This window comes from Danio rerio, chromosome 11, assembly GCF_052040795.2.
Source record: "Danio rerio strain M-AB ecotype USA chromosome 11, GRCz13ab, whole genome shotgun sequence".
NCBI lineage: Eukaryota > Metazoa > Chordata > Actinopteri > Cypriniformes > Danionidae > Danio > Danio rerio.
Window position 1 is genome coordinate 45,401,146 of NC_141031.1, and position 27,216 is coordinate 45,428,361.

The window sequence follows — 27,216 nt, forward strand, 5'->3', positions numbered from 1 at the left end:
CATTACTACGGTTACAGAAAAGTTTGCGCTGTTATAATTCACTTACCTTTTAATATGTTTTGGTGCGATTATTATCCGCTATTAAAAAAAACACGACTGGATGTTTTGAATGAGAAGCTGTAATGTAGCCGTGGCTTAATTATATAAATTATTTTTGTTTGTACACATTGTTATAATGTCTAACTGGTTTTATGCAACAGTAAAACATGGCTTTTAACTTTGTTGTAGGGCTGCATGATTAATCAAAAAAAGATTGCAAACTCGATTCACTTAATTCAGCTTTTCTTCAATTTAGACATTTATATTTTCAAGGTCAGGAGAGAAGTGTAAAGAGTCTTTAAATTGTTTTATATACGTTACGCAGCAACATGGACACCTCCAAATTGCATTAAAAGTGTCACATACTGTATTCATAAGGTATAATTCACACAAAAAGTCATTTCTGTCTTAATGTAATGATGGAAGCTAATCACGGCGGCGAAATCACAAGCTGACGCAGTTTGTTTACTACCAAGAGGATGCGAGCGTGCCCATCAATGACATCTACTTTAGTGAACAAAACCTGCATAGGCTGTAAATAACAGCTAATAAAGCTGAAAAATAACTTTCGGTTTGTATGGTTTGCATGTATGTTTTTTTTTTCTCAAAGTGACGACAGCCATGACATGAGTGCACTCGGCAGTGAAAGTGAAACTGAAAGTATTCACATCATTTAAACGATCATATCGCATTTCACAGTTATGATTACAACAAGCACTGGATATGTTTTTTCTTTCATAGCGAAGTGTTGTGCATGGCTGCATACAAATACATTTTAACAGGGTCGGTATAACTACTCTAGCCTATATAATGTTGAGCATTATGCATGAAGAAAATCTGATAATGCTGCCTGATCATACGGGAAAAAACATAAGTATTTTACGTTGTCAATTTAGTGGCTAATTTGTATGAATTCGTAAGAGTTCAGTCGTACAAAATTGTACGATTTTAAAAAGGAGGCGTGGCACCCAACCCCACCCTTAAACCCAACCATCAGTATGGGATAAGCAAATCATAGGAATTAGATCATACAAACTCATACGAATTAGCCACTAAATCAAAAAGTTACGAATTGCCATGAGATTGTGTCGGATAATGACAAATGTTTCATTATAACAGTAAAATAAAATGGTCTAATAATGTTGTCAATGACAAGCATATGTCTCAATAATTTAACATCAGAATTATGAATAGTTGTATTCTTATGTCATCACTTTACTGTGAATTAACAAACAGGATATCTCTCTAAGTCTATATCAAATTTAGCCTTTTAATCAACAGTAGACCCACACACAGGCCTAATATTATTATTGTTGTTTTATAATATTTCTGGGAAATAACAATGACATTAGCCTACTTATATCAACAATTATTTTATCTACAGAATCGCGAGAAAATCATGATCTTTATTTAAAGCAAAAACAAATCATGACTCTCATTTTAGCCAGAATCATGCAGCCTGACTTTGTTATCCTAATGCTTTCCTTTTTCTGAAATTACATAAAACCTTTTGGTTATAACATTTTTACAATAATGTATCTGATATTACACACTGCATTATTTAGCATGCTATCGCATATCTCATTTTTCAACATTGCACAGCCCTACTGGGTATGTCCATGGATACTGCATAGTGAAACATGTTCTGCTCCTTTCAACAGGATTATTTTACACTTTCATTCACACATGATGCTGTGGGAGACGCAATAATAATGCGAGTACCAGGAAGCTAAAAAAAAAAAAAAAAACCTGGACATCCAATTACACAAGCCAGACTAGAGAGTCAGAATTAACAGCCATAAATTTTTACATAAACACATGCAGCATATAGATGCCACAACAATATTTCACTACAGTTTACTAAACACAATCCAGCAACGTCACGCATGTTAGCCGCAGAGTTTATTTGATGCTGTAAAAAGGCTTGTACCTTCCTGACAGATATTATGAGACAACACGACTGTGACAGACAGCATGTAATGGCAAACATTCAGGTCATAGCCGCCATGTCTCAAAATCATCACAATATAGATAACAGATGCCTGAATTAAGATTATCAGGTCAAATCTGATCAATTGTGAAAATTCAATTCTACCATAAATGTCCAAAAGTGTGTCTGAAAGATACTGGTATACAAACAAAGTCATGAACACCCGTTTTAAAGTGAATTGTTTTAAAACTCACTTTAATATGTTAGAGTTGGATATAATGCAACATACTTTGTGTGCGCACCTGACCTGAACCCTTACATTTTGGAATCTTCAAAGCTAGAAATTGGCCATTTCTACAGAACAAAATTAATAAAGGTGAAAAAACATCTGATCAAAGCAACATGGAAGTTTTTGCATAAGCACTCCGATGTTGTAGAATTTACTAAACAGCAGAAGTTAACTAAAGAAGATTTACACCTCAATAAAACTGGTGTCAAGCACACTACATGGTACGTCACTGCCAATGACCACTGGAAGGTCATAGAGGTTTTAAAAGCCCATCGAGCCTAAGTACGCTTGGGGCTTCGGCAAACTGCAAATTCCAATGGTCTCAAACTCAATTCCTGGAGGGCCGCAGCTCTGCATAGTTTAGCTCCAACCACCTCCAACTCACATCTGCTTAATAGTCTCTAGTAATCTTGAACACCTTGATTATTTGAATCGGCTGTGTTTGATTGGGGTTGGATCAAAACTGTGCAGATCTGTGGCCCTCCAGGAATCGAGTTTGAGACCTATGGCATATTCATATAATTATTGTCAATATTATACATACTTTTGTTACTATTTTTTTTTTTACCAAATTACAAAATAAAGTTGTTATTAAATATATTTGTTACTAAATATTAATTTCATAAAATGAATTACTTTATGTTCTTGGTATTTACACACATTAAAGCCGGGGTGTCAAATTCATTTCCGGGAGGGCCCCAGTCCGGCACAGTTTAGTTTCGGCCTCACTGCACTTTTCTCCCCATAGACTTCAATTTATACACACACGAATGCGTCAGACTGGAAACGCAAGCTTATGTGAAAAGTTTAGCAGTTCGCTACATTGGAAAGTTCAAGCTTGGTGAGCTCTGACCTGCGAAATCACATCACATGATGGCGTGAGACCAATTGAAGTTGAAAACATGACCTCTCTGGACAGAAAATTAATATATGGACCTATCGCTCCCTTTTTTTTAAATGTCTAACCATCTTTTTTAATCCTATTCGCAGCGCCGTACAACAGAATTACGCACGCACAAACTCTAGCGTGACCGCAGTATTACCTTTAGGTTTCAAACAAGCCTGAAGGACTTAACTAAAAAATTAGTTGGATTAGGTGTGTTTAATTAGGGTTGGAACTAAATTGTGCAGAGCTGTGGCCCTCCAGGAGTTTGACACAATGCATTAAAGGGACAGTTCACCATTTACTTTATAAATTTCTTCTCTTAAACATAAAACAAGATTTTCTAAAGAATATTCAGCCATTGACATAAAAAACAGCTATTGACATCCATAGTATAAATGTAAAAATACTAAAGTCAGTTGCTTTCTCTGACATTCTTCAATAAACCTTTCTTTCTGTTCAAAAGAAGAAACAAACTCAGTTTTAGAGCAAGTGGACTTTCATGGCAGAATTTACATTTTTTATGTGAACTATCCCTTTAAAAGCTCATTGAAATAGTGTTTTTTTTTGCTCATTGAATCTTTGGATTAGTTTTAAGAAAAAGCTAATATATTTACTATATAACACAGGGGTGTCAATTTCAGTTCCTGGAGGGACGTTGACCTGCAGTCTAGTTCCAAACCTGCTTCAACACTCTTACCTGTGTGTTTCAAACAAGCCTAAAGAATTCAATTAGTTTCATCAGGTGTGTTTAATTAGGGTTGCACTAAACTGTGCAGAGCTGCGGCCCTCAAGGAACTGAGTTTGACACCTGTGATCTAATGCAGTGTTTCTCAACCACATTACTGGAGGACCACCAGCTCTGCACATGTTCCTAGACTGTCTCTTAATTCCTAGAACGCTGAGAACAGAGAACGCATCCTGTGAGAAATGAGATGCTGTGTTCTTCCCTGGGTCTTCCTGATGGTGACGTGACCTTCACATGTTTTTAATGGAATATGGTTTAAACATTACAGCATTCCTACAACAACGATTTATTGTTTTCCCCCATACATAATATATACCATGCATAAAAAAAACGTACAAATATATGCTTCACAATACAAATAAAACTAATTTTAACACGAATTTCAACAAGTAAACACCCTTTATGTGCTTATGCCATTATTATGATTTACATGGTAATGTTTAAATTCACCGTCTCATTTAGGGAAACTCCTGAAGTAAATAAGTTACATCTCTAAACTTTAATAATAAATCTAAATAAAATGCTGCGCTTCCCACCTCCTTCATACAGCCACAACGACTTCTAGGACTTCTCAAGCAAGTTTTGTGCTCAAGTCTGCATCGATGACTCTACGATATCAAGAACACATCTGGCAACTTTCACGCGTCCTCCGTTCTTGCCGTCTTGAGTTTTGGAACTGAACATAGGCAGTTAATGACGACATTACAGAAGAACACGAGGACGCAGGATCGCTGAAAAACGCCTATTGAGAAACACCCCATGTTTCCTTAACCAAACACACCTGATTTAGATCATCAGCAGAGACTGAAAGACCTGTAATGAATGTAACAGATAAAGGAGACATCCAAAATATGCAGTGTTGGTGGTCCTACAGGAACGTGGTTGAGAAACACTGATCTAATGCAGTGGTATATTTAGCCATAAATTCCATCTTAATCTACTTTTGGGTGGGGATATTATCTATATAATCCTAGTACAGACAATTGTGACAACATTGACAGATAGATACAAAGAAAATCTTAATAATTCAAGAAAGATGGAGGTGGATATGTCAAACACTGAAAAAAATATTCATTGGACTTACTAACTTTTTTGAGGCAAGTGGTTGCAAACAATTTATATAGACTGAATTTAAACAAACTAAATGTAGTAACGTTTATTTGTTTAAATTCAGCTCATGCTAATTTTTGCAACCACTTACCTTAAAAAAAATAAGTACATCTAATGAATAATGTTTATAGTTAACATCCAATCTATTGGTGAAACATCAGACTTACCTTGCCTGTCTTGTGGTCGAACCATACCAGAGCGTGATTCCTCGACAACACTTTGCAGTCGAAGGTGGCGTTGTTTTGGGCAGGGCGACACCGGGCCACGGAGCGCCCGATCTTGACCGGCTCATCCAGGTAAACATGGCGTTCCTGAAACGGGTGTGAATTCGGGCGGCAGGAGAACACGGCCAGCGCTGAAGGCATTGAGGATGGCTTGGGAGTGTTACTCCAACCAGAGACGAAAGACAGGGTTTCTTGATCCAGACTGACCTGTTGCTCCAATTCTTCCTAATGAATGACCAGCAGACCAACGCACATAGTAATACGAAAAAAATTCCAACTCTACAAAAAGACCCCTGCTAAACCGACTACATAACGTCAACAAGACTGTATATTTATACACTATGTAGATGACTTCTTGCCCCCTTGCGAGACCCCCATGTTGCCGAACCAAACCCAATACAGCTGCCCAATTCCATACAAATCTGGGTGTCCAGATGACAGTCCACAATTCGAGCTGTTATACTTCGTTCCCAACACAATTCATCCTCGTCCCCCTTTACAAGCATAGGCCTGGCCAGTAAACAACCCAGCAACTAGTACACCAATAACCTGTTGAATTGGTCAACCTTTACTCCTAAAAAAAAAAAGAAGTATTACTGTCAAGTTGACATGCGTGTCTATATTTAGAGGGAATGACTGCTAGGCACGAAATGCACTTGTGAAAATGTTAAACCGTAATGAAGATTAATAATAATGTGAGTGGGTTTGGCTGAAGTATGCAGAGCAGACCATCAAGCCACCACTCCCCAAGACAGAGTAATTAATATTGAAAAATACCTCAAATGCCTACTTAAACAGACTTCAAATGCAAGTATTTAGCTGTCAGGATTGTATACAAGAGCACAGCTCGCGCGGAGGGTGTTTTCTTGCGCACGAGAGCGTTAGCTGGCTAACTTCATATTAGCTTGTTAGCTTCGCTGAGGTAACACTGGCCTTCTACTTTCACCTTATCGAGCCGTCCAAGCTGGAAGAGACTTTATAAATAACCCCGAGCTGATTTATCCCCGAAAACCAGCTATTTGTTCGGTCTGTGGAACTTTCATGCGCGGAGAATTTGCGTAAATCCAGTATTAGCTCGCGAGCTCGGTAACTAGCTTAGCCTGCTGAGAGACACAAAAATTTCCCCAGAAAAGAAAGTCATACACGAATAAAGTCCATGACACGGTCCCGTGTTAAGCCATGGAGGTCTCCGCTTTTCGGAACGCTGAAATCGGGAGGGAAATCGTTGTGTGCGACGGGATAATTGGAAGTAAGTCGTCCTCTTGAAGAGATATACACACACATACACACCGGCCACAAACCGCCGCGGGGCTCGCGCACCACCGAGATATGGGGCGGGGCTTTGCGGTGACGCGAAAATGTAGGCGGATCCGCGTTTCCAGAGAAAAAGGATGACGTTTTTCATGCGGATTGAAAATAATGTTTGTTTGTTCATTTTTCGGATGCTATTTTTTTCTTTTGTAATAGCATTTCATTTACAATCAACAAGCAAGACAACAACAGGTAAAACAATTTGTTGAACAGACAAAAAAAGTATGGAGCCAGTCAGATCAGTCTCAAAAATAATACATGTACATAATAAAACTCCTCCATGCACAGCACAATTCACATTTACAACATCCAGTTTGTAAATTCAAAACACAACTTGTAAATACAACCAACAATTTGTAAATTCACAAGCAAAAATCATAAATACTTTCACCAAATTAATTAGATTTGTGTATTTTTGTATAGTGTTTTCAATTTACGAATTGGATTTGTGTATTTATGAATCACATTTTAAATTTACAAATTGAATTTGAGTAATTATAAATTGCATGTAAACTTATGAATTGGATTGAGTATTTTTGAATCGCGATTTGTATTTACGAATCTGATTTGTGTAAATGAATCGCATTTTCAGTTTATGAATTGGATTTGTGTATTTATGAATCGTGTTTTGAATTTACGAATTGGATTTGTGTATTTATGAATCATATTTTAAATTGACTAATTAGATTTGTGTATTTATGAACCACGTTTTGAATTTACCAATTGTATTTGTGTATTTATGAATCACGTTTTGAGTTGACGAATTGGATTTATGTATTTATGAATCACGTTTTGAATTTACGAATTGAATTTGTGTATGTATGAATCGCGTTTTGAATTGACGAATTGGATTTGTGTATTTATGAATCGCGTTTTGAACTCACAAATTAAATTTGTGTATTTATGAATCGCGTTTTGAACTTACGAATTAAATTTGTGTATTTATGAATCACATTTTAAATTTACCAATTGGATTTTTGTATTTATGAATCACGTTTTAAATTTACGAATTGTATTTGTGTATTTATGAATCGCATTTTGAGTTGACGGAATGTATTTGTGTATTTATGAATTACGTTTAGAATTTACGAATTGAATTTGTGTATTTATAAATCGTGTTTTGAATTGACAAGTTAGATTTGTGTATTTATGAGTCGCGTTTTGAATTGACGAATTGGATTTGTGTATTTATAAATCGCGATTTTAATTTATGGATTGGATTTGTGTATTTATGAATCATGTTTTCAATTTACAAGTTGGATTTGTTTATTAATGAATCTCGTTTAGAATTTATGAATTGGATTTTGTAACTGTAACTTGAGTTGTGAATATATGAATTATATTATTTAAATGTAATATTTTTGAGACCAATCTGGCTCTATAAAAAGGGCTCTAACAAATAAACACAACAAAGAACAACAAAAAAGTCATCATACAAATAAGAGATTCACATAAACAAATAAAAATTATAAACTAGTAAACAAACATATGGCCTGATAAACAAATACCATACTTTTTTAATTAAGATTTCCCATATACTTTTTAGTTCATACTTCTGTATATTTTTAAATGCATTTTTTCTGTCTTTATTTTTATAATTGTTTATTTCCACATCTATACCCATATTTACCTATACATGTACCTATATTATATCTATATTTTACCTATATATGTTTATTTTAACAGAATATTCTTGCATCAAATTGTCTATAATAAATGTTATTGTTGCATATAATGTAAATTCTAGATGATTTACATAAAGTTGCATTTTAAAAGAACATTGAAAGAGTTTCCAAGCCACTTTTCCTTTATCTCAAGATGGCAATTATTGAAAAAACAGACCACTTGGTGAACATAGACAGAGCAAAATGGATCCAAATCACCAGAATCAAAGCATTTTCAAGGTACATCTTCCGCTAGACTTTGAGTAAAATTCACATAAATGTATTTATAAATCATCTTTGGAAAGTATTTTAGTTTCAGGAAGAAGGAGAGGCTTTCAAAGCACACCCCGCCCCAAGTCCCTCTGTTTGGACTTGGAATCTGTGGACTAAATTGCACTGAACATCTGTCATACCAAATGGAGCATGCTGATTTGACTCTAATGTCTTGCTCAGACTAATCCAATTGTTTTGTCTCTTATGTGACCCATATGAAGTAATTAAGTGATCACTGTTGGAAAACCTATGAAAACAATAATGTGGCTCAATGATGCACCTGGGACATTATATGTTAAATGTCCATATATTAGACCGCAATATTAACTAGTCCCTGCTATGTTAATTTGATTGGAGACAACAGGGAGTCACCATGCAAGCGTGCCACAGAAATAAACAACCAATACTAAACAGGCCTTAATCAAACTGTATTTGACCTAAAATATATATTGTATTGGATTAAGTAAATTAAATTAGACATAATTATGCAACTTCACTGTAACATGAATTCCTCAATTACACAAATTGAAGGTATTCAGCTTGGTGGTGCATTTTTTTATTAGGCCCACTTGGAATCTGCGCACACAGAAATCTGCCGACTTCCGCAGATTTTTAGCCCATCATAGAGTTTATTTATTTACTTGTGTAAATGTTTGTACATTTATATTTATTCAGTTTTTAATTTACTTTTAGTAATGGTATTGACTAATATGAAGGTGTTAATTTGATTTATTAACAATACAGTTTGTAAAGTAATCTTGTCTTTTAGTAGATATATTATCTTTTAGTGGCGCAGTAGGTAGTGCTGTTGCCTCACAGCTAGAAGGTCGCTGGTTCGAACCTCGGCTTGGCGTTTCTGTGTGGAGTTTGCATGTTCTCCCTGCCTTCGCGTGGGTTTCCTCTGGGTGCTCCGGTTGCCCCCACAGTCAAAACACATGCGGTACAGGTGAATTGGGTAGGCTAAATTGTCCGTAGTGTATGAGTGTGTGTGTGTGAATGTGTTTGTGAATGTTTCCCAGAGATGGGTTGCCGCTGGAAGGGCATGCGCTGCGTAAAAACTTGCTGGATAAGTTGGCGGTTCATTCCACTGTGGCGACCCCGGATTAATAAAGGGACTAAGCCGACAAGAAAATGAATGAATAATACACTTGCCTTAAATACTGTACATAATTTCAACAGTTCTGTATAAATAAATTCTGAGAAGCAGAGTAATCGTATGTTTTATTATACACTCTCAGAAAAAAGGTACATGGTGGTAAAGAGCTCTTTATGATACTGTTCTGTACCTTTTATGGTACATTTGAAATGAATATACACACTTGTTCTCATACAAAAAGGTACATAAGAGTTAAACAGCTCCTTCTTTATTACAATATCTATGAAAATAAGTATGGCTGGAAAGGCAAAGTGATTTAATGAATAATTTTTTATATTAAAACATGAATCATCATTTAAAAGCAAATGTTTAAAAAACTCATAAACATTAATTATTAAGTTCTATAATACAAAACAACTGGTAAAACAAAACTATAGGTATTGTAAACTAAACATTTAAGGCATTTTTAATAAACATTTGGAGAGCATTTTCTGATAAACACAGTTTCATTATTGATATCTGCACCTTGTGGCGTTTGCTTTTCACTACACACCTGAGCTGGCAAAAGTCCTGCAAATGTGAAGTGTTCATGCTGACATTTTAGTAAACTAATCAAACATTGTGCATATCTCATTACAATACTCTATTTCTATTTTGAAATTAAGTAAATTAAATGAACTTTTAAGTGTTTACAAAGGTGTTGAGTGAAAATTGGAGAAAAAAGTTTTACATTGTACATGGGAGAATGAGTTTCTGTAACATTTTTGTGAAAAGTGCTGTGAAATATTTAGCAAAAAATAGATCTTTTGAATGATGTTTAAGTATTTTTTATTCTTTATTGTAAATGAAAAAAGGTGTATTTACACATAAAGTAACTTAAAAAAGCATTGCTTAAAAAATTTATTTGATGTTTTATATTTACTGAAAATAAATCAACACATTTTGGATAAAGAAAAATGCCTTTAAGTAGTTCTTGAAGGAGCACATTTGACACTGTTAAGGTACAGAGTGTCTTGTCACTGTAGTGGTGCCTTCATGGATCAGATTTGTACCTTTGATGAAGCTACAATACTATATTTGCAGATTTTAAAACCCAAAGGTACATTTTGGTTTCGCATGATACAAAATGCCAATACAAACATCTCTGTGGTTGCGTGCGCGCTCCCGCTCAAATCCTCACTTATGACGTTGCGACGCGCTCCACGCAAGCCCCGCCTCTTTCATCCTGGACGTGTTTGTATTTACAGCACAAGTTCCTCCAGCTTTCATCAACAAACCGAGCCCGAATTCTCTTGGACCGAACTGAAGGTGTCACCATGGCCTTTCAGGGGTCCGAGGGACTGGAAGAACAGCTCGAGGAGCCGGAAGACACCCTGAGAGTCTCCCCGGCAGAGGAAATGCCTATCGACGGGCCTCCAGCAGTGGGGGACCCCGAGCCCGAGCCGTTACTTTTACCTTGGGATCGTTTCTCCTCCTGGCTACATTGCATCTGCGTGGTCGGCTTCGATCTGGAGCTCGGACAAGCTGTGGAGGTAAAGCAGTCTTTTTGTACTGAGTCTCTTTTCTGTTTGGTTGTTATCTTTGGCTTAGCCTGCTAGCCGGATAACTGTGTGGAAGTCCATGGGAAACCTGCTAGCGTCAGTTGCTAACACAAACAGTTGAGTCATCAAAAAGTATTGTATAAAACATTAGAAATGCACGATCTGGTGCTCGGACGAGCTGTTGGGGTACATTGGGCTTTTTTACTCAGTCCTTTAACTCCTTTGTGTTCGGTTGTCATCCTTGACTTAGCTGGCTAGCTGTATTGAAGTCAATGGGAAACCTGCTAGTTTCAGTTGCTAACAGAACAGTTGAGTCATCAAAAAGTATTGTATATAAACGATTAGTGCTGCACGATATTGAGGTACAATTCGTTGTATATTCACACATTCATTCTCCTTAATAACATAATATCAGAAAAGTAGACTAAAAGGTGAAATCATATTAGCAGCAAATGACTATCGAAGTACAGCATTGCTCACTGCCGATTAAATAGTGCTAATGTTGTTTTAAAGTCATACTTGCATGTGATTACAGACCGAATATTCAAAGTATCTTGGTAAACAATATGGGGAGCATGTAAAAAGTTGTCACTGAACGAATGTGCGAAGATAAAATCAACTTTACCTCAATCTGCATAATATTGGAAAAATCTGACATTGCAATATTTTGTTTTGCTTGGATATATATATATATATATATATATATATATATATATATATATATATATATATATATATATATATATATATATATATATAAATATATATATATAAATAAAATATCTCTTTTTGGAAAGATTTTATGAATTTATATAGGTGAGATCAAGTATTATTCTGTGCAGGAATTGGCATAAAATATATACAATTATATGCATATAAATACAATAGAGCAAAAATAAAAGTTAAATAAATAGTGCTGTGTTGTTTTCTAACAGGAGGTCTAACAGTATTCAAATACAGAAATTGAACAATCAAGCATAAAATAATATAGTCGTCATTGTATAGATAATTTTCTACAATAATATTTAATAATATCTTTCTTTTAATCTTATATAAATAATCTAATCCAGTCACGTTGCTATTGCGGATACAAACATTGCCATATCGATGCTCAAAAAAATATTGTTCAGCCCTATAAAACAACCATAATTATTCATGTGTATCTTTTAATTAATAAAACAATTATGTAAATATGAATCCAAAATCAAACAAAAAGTGCTCACGGGTAGCTTAAATAATGTGTCGGTGATCTTTAGGTAAGGGGTTCATCAGAATAAACAGCACAAATCAGTCCAAGGCACTCGAAAAATGTGAAAAAATATTAAAAAACCTTGAGTGACATGGCTATTCCTTAAAACTGCGATCATGGGAGCTCAAATATTCTAAAGCACAATTGTTTCAGATGTACTGAAAGCTTCCAGACAATATTGATTGCAACTTAAAAACTGCTGTACTATAAAACTGCACTTACACCAAACTGTAGCATCAGCTCATATAAACATATGTTCTCCTCTATTCAGTGTAGATATGCTTAAGAAATATGTAATTTGCAAAAATCAGTTCAAGGCACTCGAAAAATAAGAAAAAAATCTCAGTTTTAAGGAATAGCCATGTCAATAAAGGCTTTTTAATATTTTTCCAAAATTTTCTAGCGCATTGGACTGATTTTTGCTAATTATATTTATGTTATTTTAAGCCCATCTACACCGAATAGATGCATATGTATATATATTTTGATGCTACAGTTTGGTGTAAGTGCAGTTTTCTAGTACAGCAGTTTTTAATGTAGTAATCAATATTGTCTGGAAGATTTCAGTACATCTGAAACATTCGGCTTCAGTATATTTGTGTCATCATGATGTAACTTGCGGTTTACTATGGTAAAGCTAATGTTTGCAAGGTAAAGCCAACTGTAAATAGTGCTTAGTGTTGCCTCTAAACACATTAGTCTAATCACGCTGAGTTACTAAGCACAGGGTTTCCACAGGGTCTTAAATCTAAATAAGTCTGAAGTTTAAATATAGCGGCCTTAAAATATTATATTTACTTAAGTATTTTATTCTATGTCAGCTTAATTCTATCTCTAATACTAATTTTAATGCATTAACAGTGCTTTAATGTATATATTTGTTCCTGATTCTAATATAATTAGTTGTATTATGACTGCAAATGAGACCAACATTGTGGTATTGGTCTTAAATTTCATTCATAATGGTCTTAAAGTCTTAAAGTTGACTATTAAACCTACAGAAATCATTCAAGTAGCAGTGACTGGCATGTGCATTTAATAAATAGTATTCTTACATTTTCCATGTTGTTCTTGTTCTTGCAGGTGATTTATCCACACCACTCCAAACTCACAGAGAAAGAGGTAAAAAGAGATTATTTATATTATGGTGTTGTTTTATATAAACATGATTAAACTATGAATTCAAGTGTTTAGTTATTGAGTGTAATAATGTTTCCTTCATTTCAGAAAACAAGTATATGCTACTTGTCATTTCCAGACTCCAATTCAGGTAAAATTATAAAGGCTTTTAATGGTTCTTCCTCTATCTGTTGTAAATGATGATATGATGCACATATGTTGTCAGCTGTTGATGCGAACACAAACGTGAGCTTAAATTTGTATTTATTTATTTATTTTGGCTGTGAAAAGTTCAGAGTTAGATCACACTGTTAAAGGTAAACTCTAATTGAAAGGAAGTTTATTCACCTATAATGTCAGAACTTTGTGGTTGACAGATATGAACACTGATCAGTAAGCGTCTTTATATTCGATACTGGAGGTAATATTAAAATTCTGTCATCATTTATTCAAAATTCACTTGTTTCAAACCTTTAGAGATTTCTTTTTTTGTTAAATACATAAGCAGATATTTTGAAGAATGTGGAAAACCATTAGCCATTGACCTCCAGCGTATTTTTTTTACTACCATGATTGTCAATGGTTACCGGTTTCCAACATTCTTTAAAATATCTTCTTTTGTGCTCAACAGAAAAAAAGAAACTCATAACAGATTGCAACCAATTAGAGCTGCACAATGGTGGGAAAAATGTAATATGTGTTGTGCTTGTTGAATATTATGATAACAATATTTCTTGCAATGTAACATTTCACCTAGAGAAATGTTATTTTTATTTATGTAACGTATAATAGATATTTCCTGATTTAACTAAATTAATTCGGGCAAAAAAATGTTAACGTGCAGAGTTTAAAACAGCAGGAAATGTGGAAAACCTCCGCAGATATTTAGGGCCTACTCACAGTATGCCATCTGAACCGTGCCCAGGCCCGTTTCCCGGATCTTTTGAGAAGTGTGAGTGCTCTGAATCGGGCTCAGGTACGGTTCACTTGGCCGGCCCTGGCCTGGTTGGAAGAAGTGTGCCTGAGCGCTGTTAACTTGAGCTTTGGCGCTGTATGCTTGTGTGTGAGTGCAAAACGTGCCTAAGCCTAAAACTGAAAGCGAGACGTGACTTTTAAGGGACTGTTTGATATGGATTTATTAATCATTCTTTCTGTTCATGTCATTGCAAGTCAAACGACTTAAACGAAATAACAGTAAGAAATCTCCACTGTGCTGAAGCAAAAGCGCATACTGAACAGCGCATCATCGGTGACGTAAGCGTGCCCAGGCCCGAATGTAATGTGAGTGCGAGCAGTCAGGGGAGGCGGAAGGGGGGACAAGTGTGCTTTGGCCTGGTTCAAGGCAACTGTACATAGTGTGAGTATGCCCTCAGATTCTTATTGGCTGTTGTCAATGGGCTATATGCACAGCTAGTGTTTTTCAGCCAATGATGAACTTCTGGTGAAAGCTTTATGTGACTATTTTTAATTTCAAAAGGTTGCTTTTACACCATCAACGTTATAATGTCATTCAGATATATTCAATTACATTAGCTGCAGGCCAGCGCAGAAATTCCATTGAAAATACTGGGGTAAAATGAATTTCCTATTTTAAAGACATGGCTCAGAAACATATAATTTAATGCAGTGCTTGTTGTTTGGTCTGATACCTATTTTATATTGTATCTCAGCCAGGCAGTGAAGATAGCTAGTTGTATGGCAATTTTTGAATGGGATGACAATTAACCAGAAGCCCTGAGGCTGGCGGACTGAATTTAAAAGACTGTGTGCATATACCCAATTTCCTCTCTTTTCTCCAGTCAGTAGTATTTATTTTAGCTCTAGGTTCACCTTTGTGCAGCTCTAACTAATAGCAGAACAGCACCTACCTGTATCAGGGATAAAGGCTAGGATAAAGATGGTAAAGTCCCATCTGATTGGTTAAACTTTAATAAACAAACTATCATGCAATGCACAAATGCTTGGCACAGAAAGTAAATGGAGTTTGTCGGAATAAATGTATCTCTGCAGTACAGATATTGCAAATACCCTTTAAAAATGACAAAAAGTCACAACAACAAATGCTTTTATGTTACTTTTTTTTCCAATATGTTTATTGATTTTTTTTTTCCTTTTTCACCCCATCAACTAGGCATACAGACAACAATGCAGCCTACACAGCACATATCTACACCGTTCTTATATATATATATATATATATATATATATATATATATATATATATATATATATATACATATACACATTCAAATAGGTAAAAAATAAATAAATAAATACTTTAAACAATTATAATAATTAAATTATATATATGACATAAAAATAATATAATAATAAAAAAATAACAATAAAAATTAAATAAAAACATGTTTACAAACACACAATTTATAGTATTCATACATGGTTCCCAAAGATAGTCAAAGTCCTTCTGCTTGCTTTTGATATAAGTTAGTCTCTCCAGTCCAGTACAGTTCAATATTTCTTTTTTCCGCTTTTATGGTGCTTTAACTTATTTCAATAACTTAATTGGGTTTCAATCTTTTTTTTTTTAAGTTATAAAAACTTTAACTTAATATTTTAAGTCAAGTTGGTTGATGTGAAAATAAGAAGTTAATTTGATTCAACAAAATTATTTAAGGCAGCTAATTCTTGCAGTTTTATCCCTGTAATAAAAATTTTTCCAATACATTATGCAGTCCTCATGTTTTTTGACTCTTTCTTGACTGGTTTTAGGGCTGCATAATGTATTAAAAAGTTATCATTATCATGATAATACTGAATACAAATATCTTTGCTTCCTTAATTATCAGAATTTAAATGCATTTCTAAAACCTGACATCTTTTTCCGCACTGTATTGAGTTTTATCTGCGCTCAGAGTGTCTGTGTTGTGATTAAGCAGTTCAGTTCTAGTGTGTGACCTGTGTTTCCAGCGGTTATGGTTTGATCTAAAGGACTGTAATTCATCTGAGTGAGTACTATGACCCGTGTGTGTTCGCTAATGTGTGTGGGATGAGAGCTCGACATTCTCTCTCCAGCAACACTGCATGCATATTCAGAAAGCAGCTCACAGTGTGGGTTGTGGAGTACTATCTGACTCCTTTGTATTGTAGATATTAATGGACCGTCACTCACTGAGAAGGACAGTATTGTGATTTCATATTAGTAGTTGATTCGTAACAGTAAATATTCAGCTCTGGTTGCTATTAATAATGGAAAAGATGCATATTAATGAATCACACTTTTGACCTTTGGTTGAGATATCATTAACATCCTAGCCGCTTGCTAGGAGTTTTTAAAAGGCACTTTCCTCATTTATTTTATTTAAAGAATATATATTATTTCACCATCTTTGATAGTAAAACATAAAATAAATATATACAAAAATAATAAAAAATAATATTATAATAAATAAATAATAATAAAAATAAAATAAAAACTATTAAAAGAGTTTTAGGTTTATTTATTTATTGATTTTTTTTACATAATTTTATTTTATGTATTGTAAAAATATTATAATATATTTATTTTCCTACATGGCAATACTGAGATTGAATTGTTGCAGAAAATGCCCTAATGCATAATTACAAAATACTTGAAAATTAAAAACAATTATTCAAAACGTATTTAAAAATATTCTTCTGTGCAAATAAAATGTTAAATATTTATTTTCTTGCATAATCAATGTTAAGGCATGCAAATGACCAATACTTTAATAAATATTTATATATTGGTGGTTGCATGTCTCAAAACTGATACAGTTGATTTATAATAATAAAGGCTTTCATTTCTAGATCCTGAGAAAAAAGTATTTATCCAGTAATCCATTTGTCCACGAGGTTTTTGTTATTTCAAATATAATATAGTTTTGTAATATCTATTGTAATAATAATAATAATTACAGTTCATTACAAGTTAAATGTTTTATACTGAGATAAAGACATCATTAGGCTGAATATAAATAAAACATATTTTTTTATACCCATGCTTTTTACATTGTATTTCACAATAGTTATTTGAAACATGCAAGTAGTCTCATGCATTTAATATGCTTTAAAATCCTTTTTGTCAATATTAATTTTAATTTTATTTAATGTAGGCATCTAAAAAGGACGTCTCACCCATGTTTGAAGCAAGGTACTCAGGAAATATTGCATTGTTTCACACTATAGATTGCAGTGCTCAGTTTAGATGAGTTTATCCCTCACATATCTCTCTTTTACATTCATATTTCCTTTAGTATGCTTTACAATGATTTATTTGTGCACATATATTAGGTAAGTCAGTAGCAAAGACAAAACTGACACTAATTTAACAAAAACACTGAAGATCAGAGTCCAAAAATTGGTACACCAAAATGAATATATTTGAGAAAATATGAAATATAATTTTAATAAACAGGAAAAATCAAGAGAAACTTGAAAAATATGAATTTTTTGAAAACTTTGTTGCTTGTAAATTTAGTTTTGCAATAACTTGTTTGAATTTAAATGCATTCTATTTCTATTCCTAAAGATGTTCAATGGCTAAACTCTTATTTTAATGGATATAACTTTTAAATAAAACCTAAATATAAAGAATGACCTTAAATATATTGTCTGGATAATAAAAAGAAATGGATAAAAATATTGATTCTCAAAATGTAATGTAATGTGTATTTATATTATTATGTATGGCCATACACTCAAAGTGCTTCACAACTGCAGTGCGCTCACCACACACCTATTGAAGGAGTGGAGAGACAGTGATACGGCCAATTCAGAGGATGGTGATAATTGGTTGGCCATGATGGGTAAGGGCTGATCGAGGGAATTTGGCCAGGACACCAGGGTTTCTTTTTATGAGAAGTGCAATGGGATTTTTAATGACCACAGAGAGTCAGGACCTCGGTTTAACGTCTCATCAGAAAGACTGCGCTCACTGACAGTATAGTGTCCCCTTCACTATACTGGGGCATTAGGACACACAGACTGCAGGTTAGCGCTCCCTGCTGACCTCTAAAGGGGGGTCATTTATGCTGAGCGCTGTGTGTAAAATAAATAAAACTGAAGAAGGTATTCTTTAAAAAGCTTTATATACTTAGTCTGCTGGACCACAGCTAGGATTTTATGTTAAACACTTCCCAAGCAAAACTATCCAGCATTTGTCATTAATTTAAATGGAGCAGTCAATATCAGCTTTGTTAAAAACAGCAACTCAGCTCTGTGTGTGAATCTAGTTTGTAACTTGTGTTATTAATAGCGATGAGGTGCAAACGAGGAGGTACAGGATTTGAAGATTACAGCACAGTCCTGTTAAAGGCTTTGTAAACACACAGCCGGTTTTATTCTGGATGTGTGCGTTTGTGGCGTTCACTGCAGTGAGTCTCCTGGTGTGATATTGATCCTGTTCTCGTCTTTCTGAAACTAGAGATCCTGATGTATGAGCAGACATCCTATCCCATCATTCTACTACATGCTTCAGCTCTCGTACAATATAGTACACTGTCTCGCAGGATGTAGCATGTCTTGTTGACAGCGTAAACGTGTATCATATTTTGCAAACTAGTAAAAGGTTTTATTGTAGATGGTTATAGTTTTAGAAATCTTATTGGATGAGTAACATTTAAAGGGGACCTATTATGCAAAAATGACTTTAATAAGGGGTTTAAAGACAGTTTTGTGTCAGTTGTGTGTGAATATAAGCAGCATCTGATGGTAAAAATGAGTTAATTCAGTTGTTTGTAATCAGACTTGATAAAAACAGTCTGCAGAAACACTGATTGACATTCTCAGAGGGGGAAAGCCCTGCTTATTAGTGACCCATCAGTAGGCCCACACAGAATCTGCGCGCACTGAAATCTGCAGATTTCCGCTGATATTTAGCCAATCATTAAGTCTATGCATGTACTTGTGAAAATTTATATTTAATGAGTTTTTAATTCATTTCACTAATGTTATTGTGATATAATGACAGTAATATTAAAATGTTCATGAGATTTATTTACAATACAGTTTGTATAGTAATATGTTCTGTCTTTAAGTCGATATTTTATATGAGAGACCAAATAAGTAGATCTAGTTGAATTTGCATTGTAAGCATCAAATTTAAAAATGTATTACTTATTATTTCATATATCAAGTTTTTTAATTATGATACTCCTAAAATCATTCTGCATAAATCCACAGATTTTTTTTTACAAAATTCTCTGCAGAAATAGCAAAATAATTTCCAGAAATCAAGAGAAACAACATTTAAAGTTTTTGTAGTTTGTATTTTATCTTTTAATATCTTTCTATTTCTATAAAAGTTTGGTGGCTAAAATAATAATTTAATAATAATTTTTACCTTTAAATGGTGTTTAAAAAATTTAAAACTGCTTTTATTCTAGCTGAAATATAACAAATAAGACTTTCTCCAGAAGAAAAAATATTATCAGACGTACTGTGAAAATTTCCTTGCTCTGTTAAACATAATTTGGGAAATATTTAAAAAAGAAAAAAAAAATAAGGATGGCTTATAATTCTGACTTCAGCTGTATATTTAATAAGAAATTGATAAAAAATATTCATTTTAAAAATGGGGTGTACTTAATTATGCTGAACACTGTCTATATACACTACCTGACCAATGTCTTGTGGTTGATCCTAGTTGTAAGAGCAACAAATAATAACTTGACTTCTAGTTGATCATGTGGAAAAGTGTCAGAAGGTGGATTTCTCTGATGAATCATCAGTTGATCTGCATCCCAATCATCACAAATACTGCAGAAGACCTACTGGAACCCACATGGACCCAAGATTCTCATAGAAATCAGTCAAGTTTGGTGAAGGAAAAATCATGGTTTGGGGCTGCATTCAGTATGGGGGTGTGCGAAAGATCTGTAACACCAACAGCCTGAGGTATCAAGACATTTGTGCTGCCCATTACATTACAAACCACAGGAGAGGGACAATTCTCCAGCAGGATAGCGCTCCTCCTCATACTTCAGCCTCCATATCAAAGCTACCAAAGCCAGCCCAGTCACCAGACATGAACATTATTAAGCATGTCCGGAGTAAGATGAAGAGCAGGCATTGAAGATGAATCCAAAGAATTATACAAGAACGCTTTCTTCACCATTCCAGATGACTTTATTAATCAGTGATTTGAGTCAGTGCAGAGATGTATGGATGCAGTCCTCCAAGCTCATGATGTAGTCAGACACAATATTCATTCTGTCTCCACTGCAGCAGGACTTTATATTCTATACTGAACATTATTTCTGTTCAGTGACGAGACTTTTGTCTAAGCAGAGTCTGACCTTATACTGTGCTAATGAAATCATTCAAAATCAAGACATGATCCTATTTAATTTTGATAAAATAAGCGTCATCTAGAGGCCTTTGACTCTTCATATAAGCCACTTCAGATACCAAATGATCAGCTAGAAGTCAAGTTAATATTTTCTGTTTCTAAAACGGAGATAGGCGACAAGACTTTTGTCAGGTAGTGTGTGTAAATGTTTTGTCTACTGACACATGTTGTAAAATGTGTAGTATACTCATCAAACCCAATCTGACTTGTAGCTCTTGCTGTTTAACTAGAGGACATCCAGTTCTCAATGCATGATTCATTGTTGCAGTGATTGGCCATTGTGTTGTTTTGTAAATCCCTTTGATCTCCGACTCCAGTCTTGAATGACTTCAGTCTCTGTGGGTCAGGCTGGGCATATGGAAGTTTCTGCAGTGTGTTTTGCATCCTCTTGTCGCATGCTGTGGGTGAAGCGATCTGCTCATGCCATTAGAATAGCATGCTGGTTGCTGTGGAAACACGCTTCTTGCCTCCCAAACCGATGTGAATATGTGTTTGTGTGTGTGTGTGTGTGTGTTGTGACATTATTACACATTGTTCAGTAATGCAGCAGCCTGTCAGTAACTCATACTGATGACTCAAGACTGTGTTGTGCATCTACAAAAAATGATCAGAACAAGTTACACTTTCAAATATATTTTGAGTTGGAAAAACCAATCAGTGTTTTTGTTAAAGTAATTTCCAGGACCTGAAAAAATGATTACTGGACAATTAATTTCATAATAAAATATCAATATCAAATAGATTAAGTTGAAATTAAATGATTTTACTAATTTAATACATTCTGTGTGTGTGTGATGCTATAATTAAATAGACCACTTGAAAGTTCTCATTTTATAGTATAAAAACTTTACTTTGCATGTTTTATAGTACAATTTTAATATTTGCTATATTCTATAGAAGGATTATTTGCTACATTGCTATTAGTCTGAAAACAATTGTTTCTAATTTTAAAATATAGTCATTTAGAGATTTATTGTTGTCTGTTCATTCTACTGGGGCCACCCCTGATAAATAAAGGACTTAGCTGAAGGAAAAATGAAAGAATTAATGTAAAGGTCATATTATATTATATTATATTATATTATATTATATTATATTATATTATATTATATTATATTATATTATATTATATTATATTATATTATATTATACTATATTATATTATATTATATTATATTATATTATACTAAAACTATATTATATTATATTATATTATATTATATTATATTATATTATATTATATTATATTATACTATATTATATTATACTATATTATATTATAGTTTATTATATTATATTATACTATATTATATTGTATTATATTATACTATATTATATTATACTATATTATATTATATTATACTATATTATATTATATTATGTTATATTATATTATATTATGTTATACTATATTATATTATATTATATTATATTATGTTATATTATATTATATTATATTATATTATATTATATTATATTATATTATATTATATTATATTATATTATATTATATTATATTATATGACAACAAGGCAGGGGCGCAGTAGGTAGTGCTGTCGCCTCACAGCAAGAAGGTCGCTGGGTCGCTGGTTCGAGCCTCGGCTCAGTTGGCGTTTATGTGTGGAGTTTGCATGTTCTCCCTGCCTTCGCGTGGGTTTCCGGAAGGGCATCCGCTGTATAAAACATATGCTAGATAAGTTGGTGGTTTATTCCACTGTGCTGACCCCAGATTAATAAAGGGACTCAGCCGAAAAGAAAATGAATGAATGAATGAATGAATATTTATCTATGATCTATATCTGCATTTTATGTATTTATTGTTGTATTTAATTGTATTATGTTTTAATAAATGATTGTTATTGCCTGTAAAGTATGAAGGTCTATGTATTGTACATTGTTCATATACAGTATTTTCTGTTTTTAAATAATAATAACAATAATAATAATAATAAACTTGAAAGAAATGCTTAATACAGTATCAGAAACTTCAGGTTAATATTAAAACTATGATTAGGTCTTCAGTGGTTTAAAGTGATCTGATGAATTGGAGTTATACCTTTTTTCCCCCCACTAACTGTTCTTCCACATTTGAGAAATGTAAATCACAATAACTTAAAATTTTTAATTCTGACTCTGGAAAATGTTATCTCCTTAGAATTGAGAAGATTTTGTTGTCTATCTTCTAGTAAAATAAAACATATATTATAATATTTCCAATCCAAATGAGGCATCAATTATAGTCTTAAATCTAAAGAAATCAATCATTTTTAAGTGGTCTCTTCATTTTTTCCAGCAATATATTGATCAAACTATTTATTCTCATCTTTCCATTTTTTTAAAATTAAATTGTATTCTATATCAGGGTTGTAACAAGCATGTGAATTTGTCTGTTATTGCCTTTCAGACGTGCATTCAGCAGGATTAGCCTGTAAACGTTGTGTAAACGCTGCTTTTAATAGACTAGTAAAGGGTTAACTGAGAGGATGAGGTAATCCATCAGTCATGGCCTGTAGATAGAGCCAGTAATCCGGTTTCATACTCGCATAAACCACCTTCCTTGTTCCCTGTGGCCCACACACATCACTGTATGCAGAAAAGACCAAAATAGAAGAAAATGCGTAAACATGAGTGTCCTAATCTGAACCGTGCGCTCCATTCAAGAGTCTTCAAGTTATGTAGGAGTCAGATCAGATGATATGATGGTTATGGAATAATGGCCAAATGGTTACTTAACTTTAGGATGTTGCATCTGCCGTTATGTATTTGTGAATGACATTTTCAGGTCTGTATATACTATTTATTTATTATCAATTTATGTATAATTTTTTAATTATTTATTTAACTATTTGAATTATTTAATTACTTAATTTACTTATTTACTATTTAATAATTTTATTTTTATTTATTATTTTTAATGTATTATAAATTATTCGTTTAACAATTTTAATTATTTATTTAATCTATTAATTTACTTGATTACTCATTAATTATTTTATTATTATTTATTTATGATGTGTTATTTATTATTTATTTAATGATTTTATTTATTTATTTACTTGTTTATTGATTATTTATTTATGATTTATTTATTCATTTTTAATCTATTTTAATTAATTATTAATTTAATTTATTTAGTTGTTTACATCTTTACTCATTAATTAGTTTATTATTAATTATTTATTGATTATGTATGAATTATTTATTTATTTAATTATTATTTATATACTTATTTATTATTTATTTTTTCATTCTTTATTTATTATTCATTTATTTAGTAATTATTTATTTAATATATTTTTTAATATTTATTGTTTTAAATAATTTTTTCATTTATTTGTTTTATATGTGTATATATATATATATATAGTTTTGTTTTTGTTTTTATATTGTTTTTTTCTTTTATAAATATTACCTTTAATTTAAAATTATTTGATTGATTTGTTTAATTTATTTATTATTGTTTTTTGATTTTTTCATTTATTTTTTTAAACTAATTGTTTTATATTATTTTAAAATTAATTTATTTTTATTTTATTTTGTTTTATATTGTTTTTCTTTTTAAAAATATTAAATAAAATTTTATACATTTTATTTTTTTTAAATATTGTTTCATTTATATATTTTGATATTTTTCCATGTATTTATTTAATATTATTTATATTATTTTGTGTTTTTATATTGTTTTTCTTTTTATAAATAATATAAATAATATAATTAATTGTATTAATTTATTTTATTGATTTATTAAATTTATTTTTTATTATTGTTACATTTATATATTTATATATGTTTTTAATTTATTTTATGTTATTTAATTTTCTGTGTTTTTATATTTTTATATTTATTTTGTTTATAATTATTGTATTTAATTTTATAAGTTATTTAATTTATTATTATTATTATTTATTTTTTATTAAAAATATTATCTTCTTAATAGTAAAATAATATATTGGAATGCAAGTCAAATTCACTGCTTTAGTGCATTTTACAATATGTTATTTGCACTTTAAGGCACCAGGCTGGCCTTCATTTGAGATTATGCGGAACACCAGATTTTTACAGCCTAAATATTTTGGTTTAACCCTTAAAGACCTAGAGGTATTTTGTGGGCACCTAATGGGCCTATATTATTATTTTTTTTAAAAGCAGTTTTATTTTTATTTTAGCAGTCAGCCTCAAGTGTCATATATCATTTTAAACAGGAGAACCTGAAGTTTCAATCTGTATCATTTAAAGGTCCAGTCTAAAAAATTTTTTGGTCCAAAAACATATGAACAGACAGAAAATATTCCAGAATTTTCCAGAAACGATTTTTAAAAAAGTGGCATTTTCTAGTTGTTACAAACAAAACCTTATGAAGTTTGTTTTTCTTTCTTTAGAAATACATGCTATGATGTTTTATACTTCCAAAATAAATTTTGTCTACATCCACCATTCCCTGAGCAAGTTATAGCAATTTATTTCAATGTTATTCCAAGGCGTTTTTCAATGGGGGAAAAAATGAACTAAACAGAAAAAAAAATGTTACAAAATAACAGAACAGTGGAGCAAATTTCACTTTTTCCAAATAATATATTTTCAGTTACTATAAACAACACCACTTACAATGAACAAATAAAAAAATAAGAAAATAATAAATAATGTGTCAAAGTCCAAATAAAGTCCAAATAAACATGGTGCAAATCCTCAGTAAAAAATAGATATAAATATTTACTATACTATAAATAGTTATATAACTAAACTAGATTCAATATGGAACATCCTTAGGTTTTATGTGCCAGCATGGATATGGTTGTCTGTGGATATGGATTTGATTATGGTTGTCTGCAATGCAGATAAACAGCTGCACCTTCATTTGCGTCTTTTGAAAACAGCAAGAGCAGCAGTTCGTCTTTGCTGTGTCACTGTTTTGTCATGTTTCTGTGCTGCTGTGCATGCAAAAGTACTTAGTATGAGAATTATTTCATGCAAAACTTTTTTTTTTTGCGTTTTATTTAGCCGCGCATAAATGTATGGCTATTTCTCATTCCGTGTTGTTCAAAAAGCTTGTTGGTCCAGAAACAAAAGCGAAACCTATGCTTATTGGTTGTGATATAGCGAGTTTGAACCAATCTGGGCATGGAGGAGGGTCAATGCATCAATGTATCATGTCTGGTTTGTCCTGAGACACAGTGACGAGCGTTTCTTTGTCAAATCAGCGTTGTCAAATTTTGATGACGTAACCGCACTGATTCCGGAGCCTCTGAAAGTCCGCGAATGTTATGTGATACAGCACTGGAAAGCTAAGATTCTCTTCTTTATGCCAATCTTTGAATTGTATGAATCGGATCAGCGGATCAAAAGTTATTAAACATTTAAGAGCAATACTTATTTTTAGCCGCGGGCGGCTGTCTCGGTCTTTAAGGGTTAAGTTAATAAGTCAGATTTATTTAGGGTAAAAACACAAGCTGTCCTTGAATCAGTGCATGCAAGTTTATTCTGTGTAGTAAAACATGCAGATAAACATAACTTTTTGTGTGTTTGTGCATGTGTGCGTGTGTGTGCGCAGGTTGTCTCGGGGACACACAGTTCTGCTTCCGTTTCCGGCAGGCCGCAGGCAGGAAGTCGTCACTCGGATGTTTCCTCGAACACTTCGACCGGGATGCGCCGGTGTCTTTAAAGGTCAGTGTTAAACACAAGTGTGCCGCAAGCCTGCGTTTGAGTGAAGGTCTCGGCCGTTAGATCGCCCCCTGGGGGCTGGCTGCAGTACAAGTCATAAAGCCCGCCTCCTCCGTGTTAATGAAGGAGACTTGAGCCCAAATAAAAAAATTAATTACACTTGCAGTAAAATGTCCCGAAAGATGGTTCTGGTCGATTAAGGCACTGATTATTGTGCTGAAATAGGTGCAGATCTTCATTTTTGTAAACAGTTTGTTTTTAGCAGTAATTTAATGCTGGGCGTGTCATCGTGTTTGACAGCGGTGATTGACAGTTTCTCAAAGCGCGGCGTCTGAGCTTCGGCAGGAGACTGAAATGTTATTACTCGATTTCTGTGATATTTTACTATGACAAAATGAGTTCAGCAGTAAACTACAGTTTCTGACATACATGATCTGGTGGAACACTGTTTATTTGCTAAGGTCAGAGCTTTTTTCGGGCTTTATTAGTTTGCTAATACACGCCTAGCCACCCAGATAGCAAAATACACTGGGGCCAGTTCTTGCCTGCCGGAGACTTACCCCTCAGACTGACTACCTCTGCTGGACCTACTCCGGATGCCTGGACTCACTGCCCGATTCCAGCCTGAGTCAATTGAGCCAGATGCGGCGGCCGAGCGAGCAGGCGCTGCCGCATGCGAGCCGGAATCAGCCCGCGACGCCGCGACTAGGTTATGCGCTGATGCCCGGAGCTGGCGCGATTGAATCTTCATT

The 27,216-nt window shown here is 33.2% G+C and overlaps 2 protein-coding genes across 9 annotated transcripts in view; one reads left to right on the forward strand and one right to left on the reverse strand.

Annotated features, from left to right (window-relative positions):
- Positions 1 to 6,554, reverse strand: part of slmapa (sarcolemma associated protein a) — a 119,880-nt gene extending 113,326 nt beyond the window's left edge. For 7 of the 8 annotated variants that reach the window (XR_015502060.1, XR_015502059.1, XM_087272765.1 and 4 more), the window contains exon 1: positions 5,167 to 6,554. Coding sequence is in view for 6 of the 8 variants with exons in the window: in XM_087272765.1 (XP_087128891.1) it covers positions 5,167 to 5,364 (198 nt within the window). In the remaining 2 variants the exon portion in view is untranslated. 8 annotated transcript variants of the gene reach the window in all.
- A 4,214-nt stretch (positions 6,555 to 10,768) lies between these two features.
- Positions 10,769 to 27,216, forward strand: part of dennd6a (DENN/MADD domain containing 6A) — a 39,961-nt gene continuing 23,513 nt past the window's right edge. The window contains exons 1-4 of the mRNA NM_001430830.2: positions 10,769 to 11,099; positions 13,441 to 13,479; positions 13,585 to 13,627; positions 26,355 to 26,467. Of these exons, the coding sequence (NP_001417759.1) occupies positions 10,884 to 11,099; positions 13,441 to 13,479; positions 13,585 to 13,627; positions 26,355 to 26,467 (411 nt within the window). The 5' untranslated portion in view covers positions 10,769 to 10,883. The remainder of the gene's footprint in view (positions 11,100 to 13,440; positions 13,480 to 13,584; positions 13,628 to 26,354; positions 26,468 to 27,216) is intronic.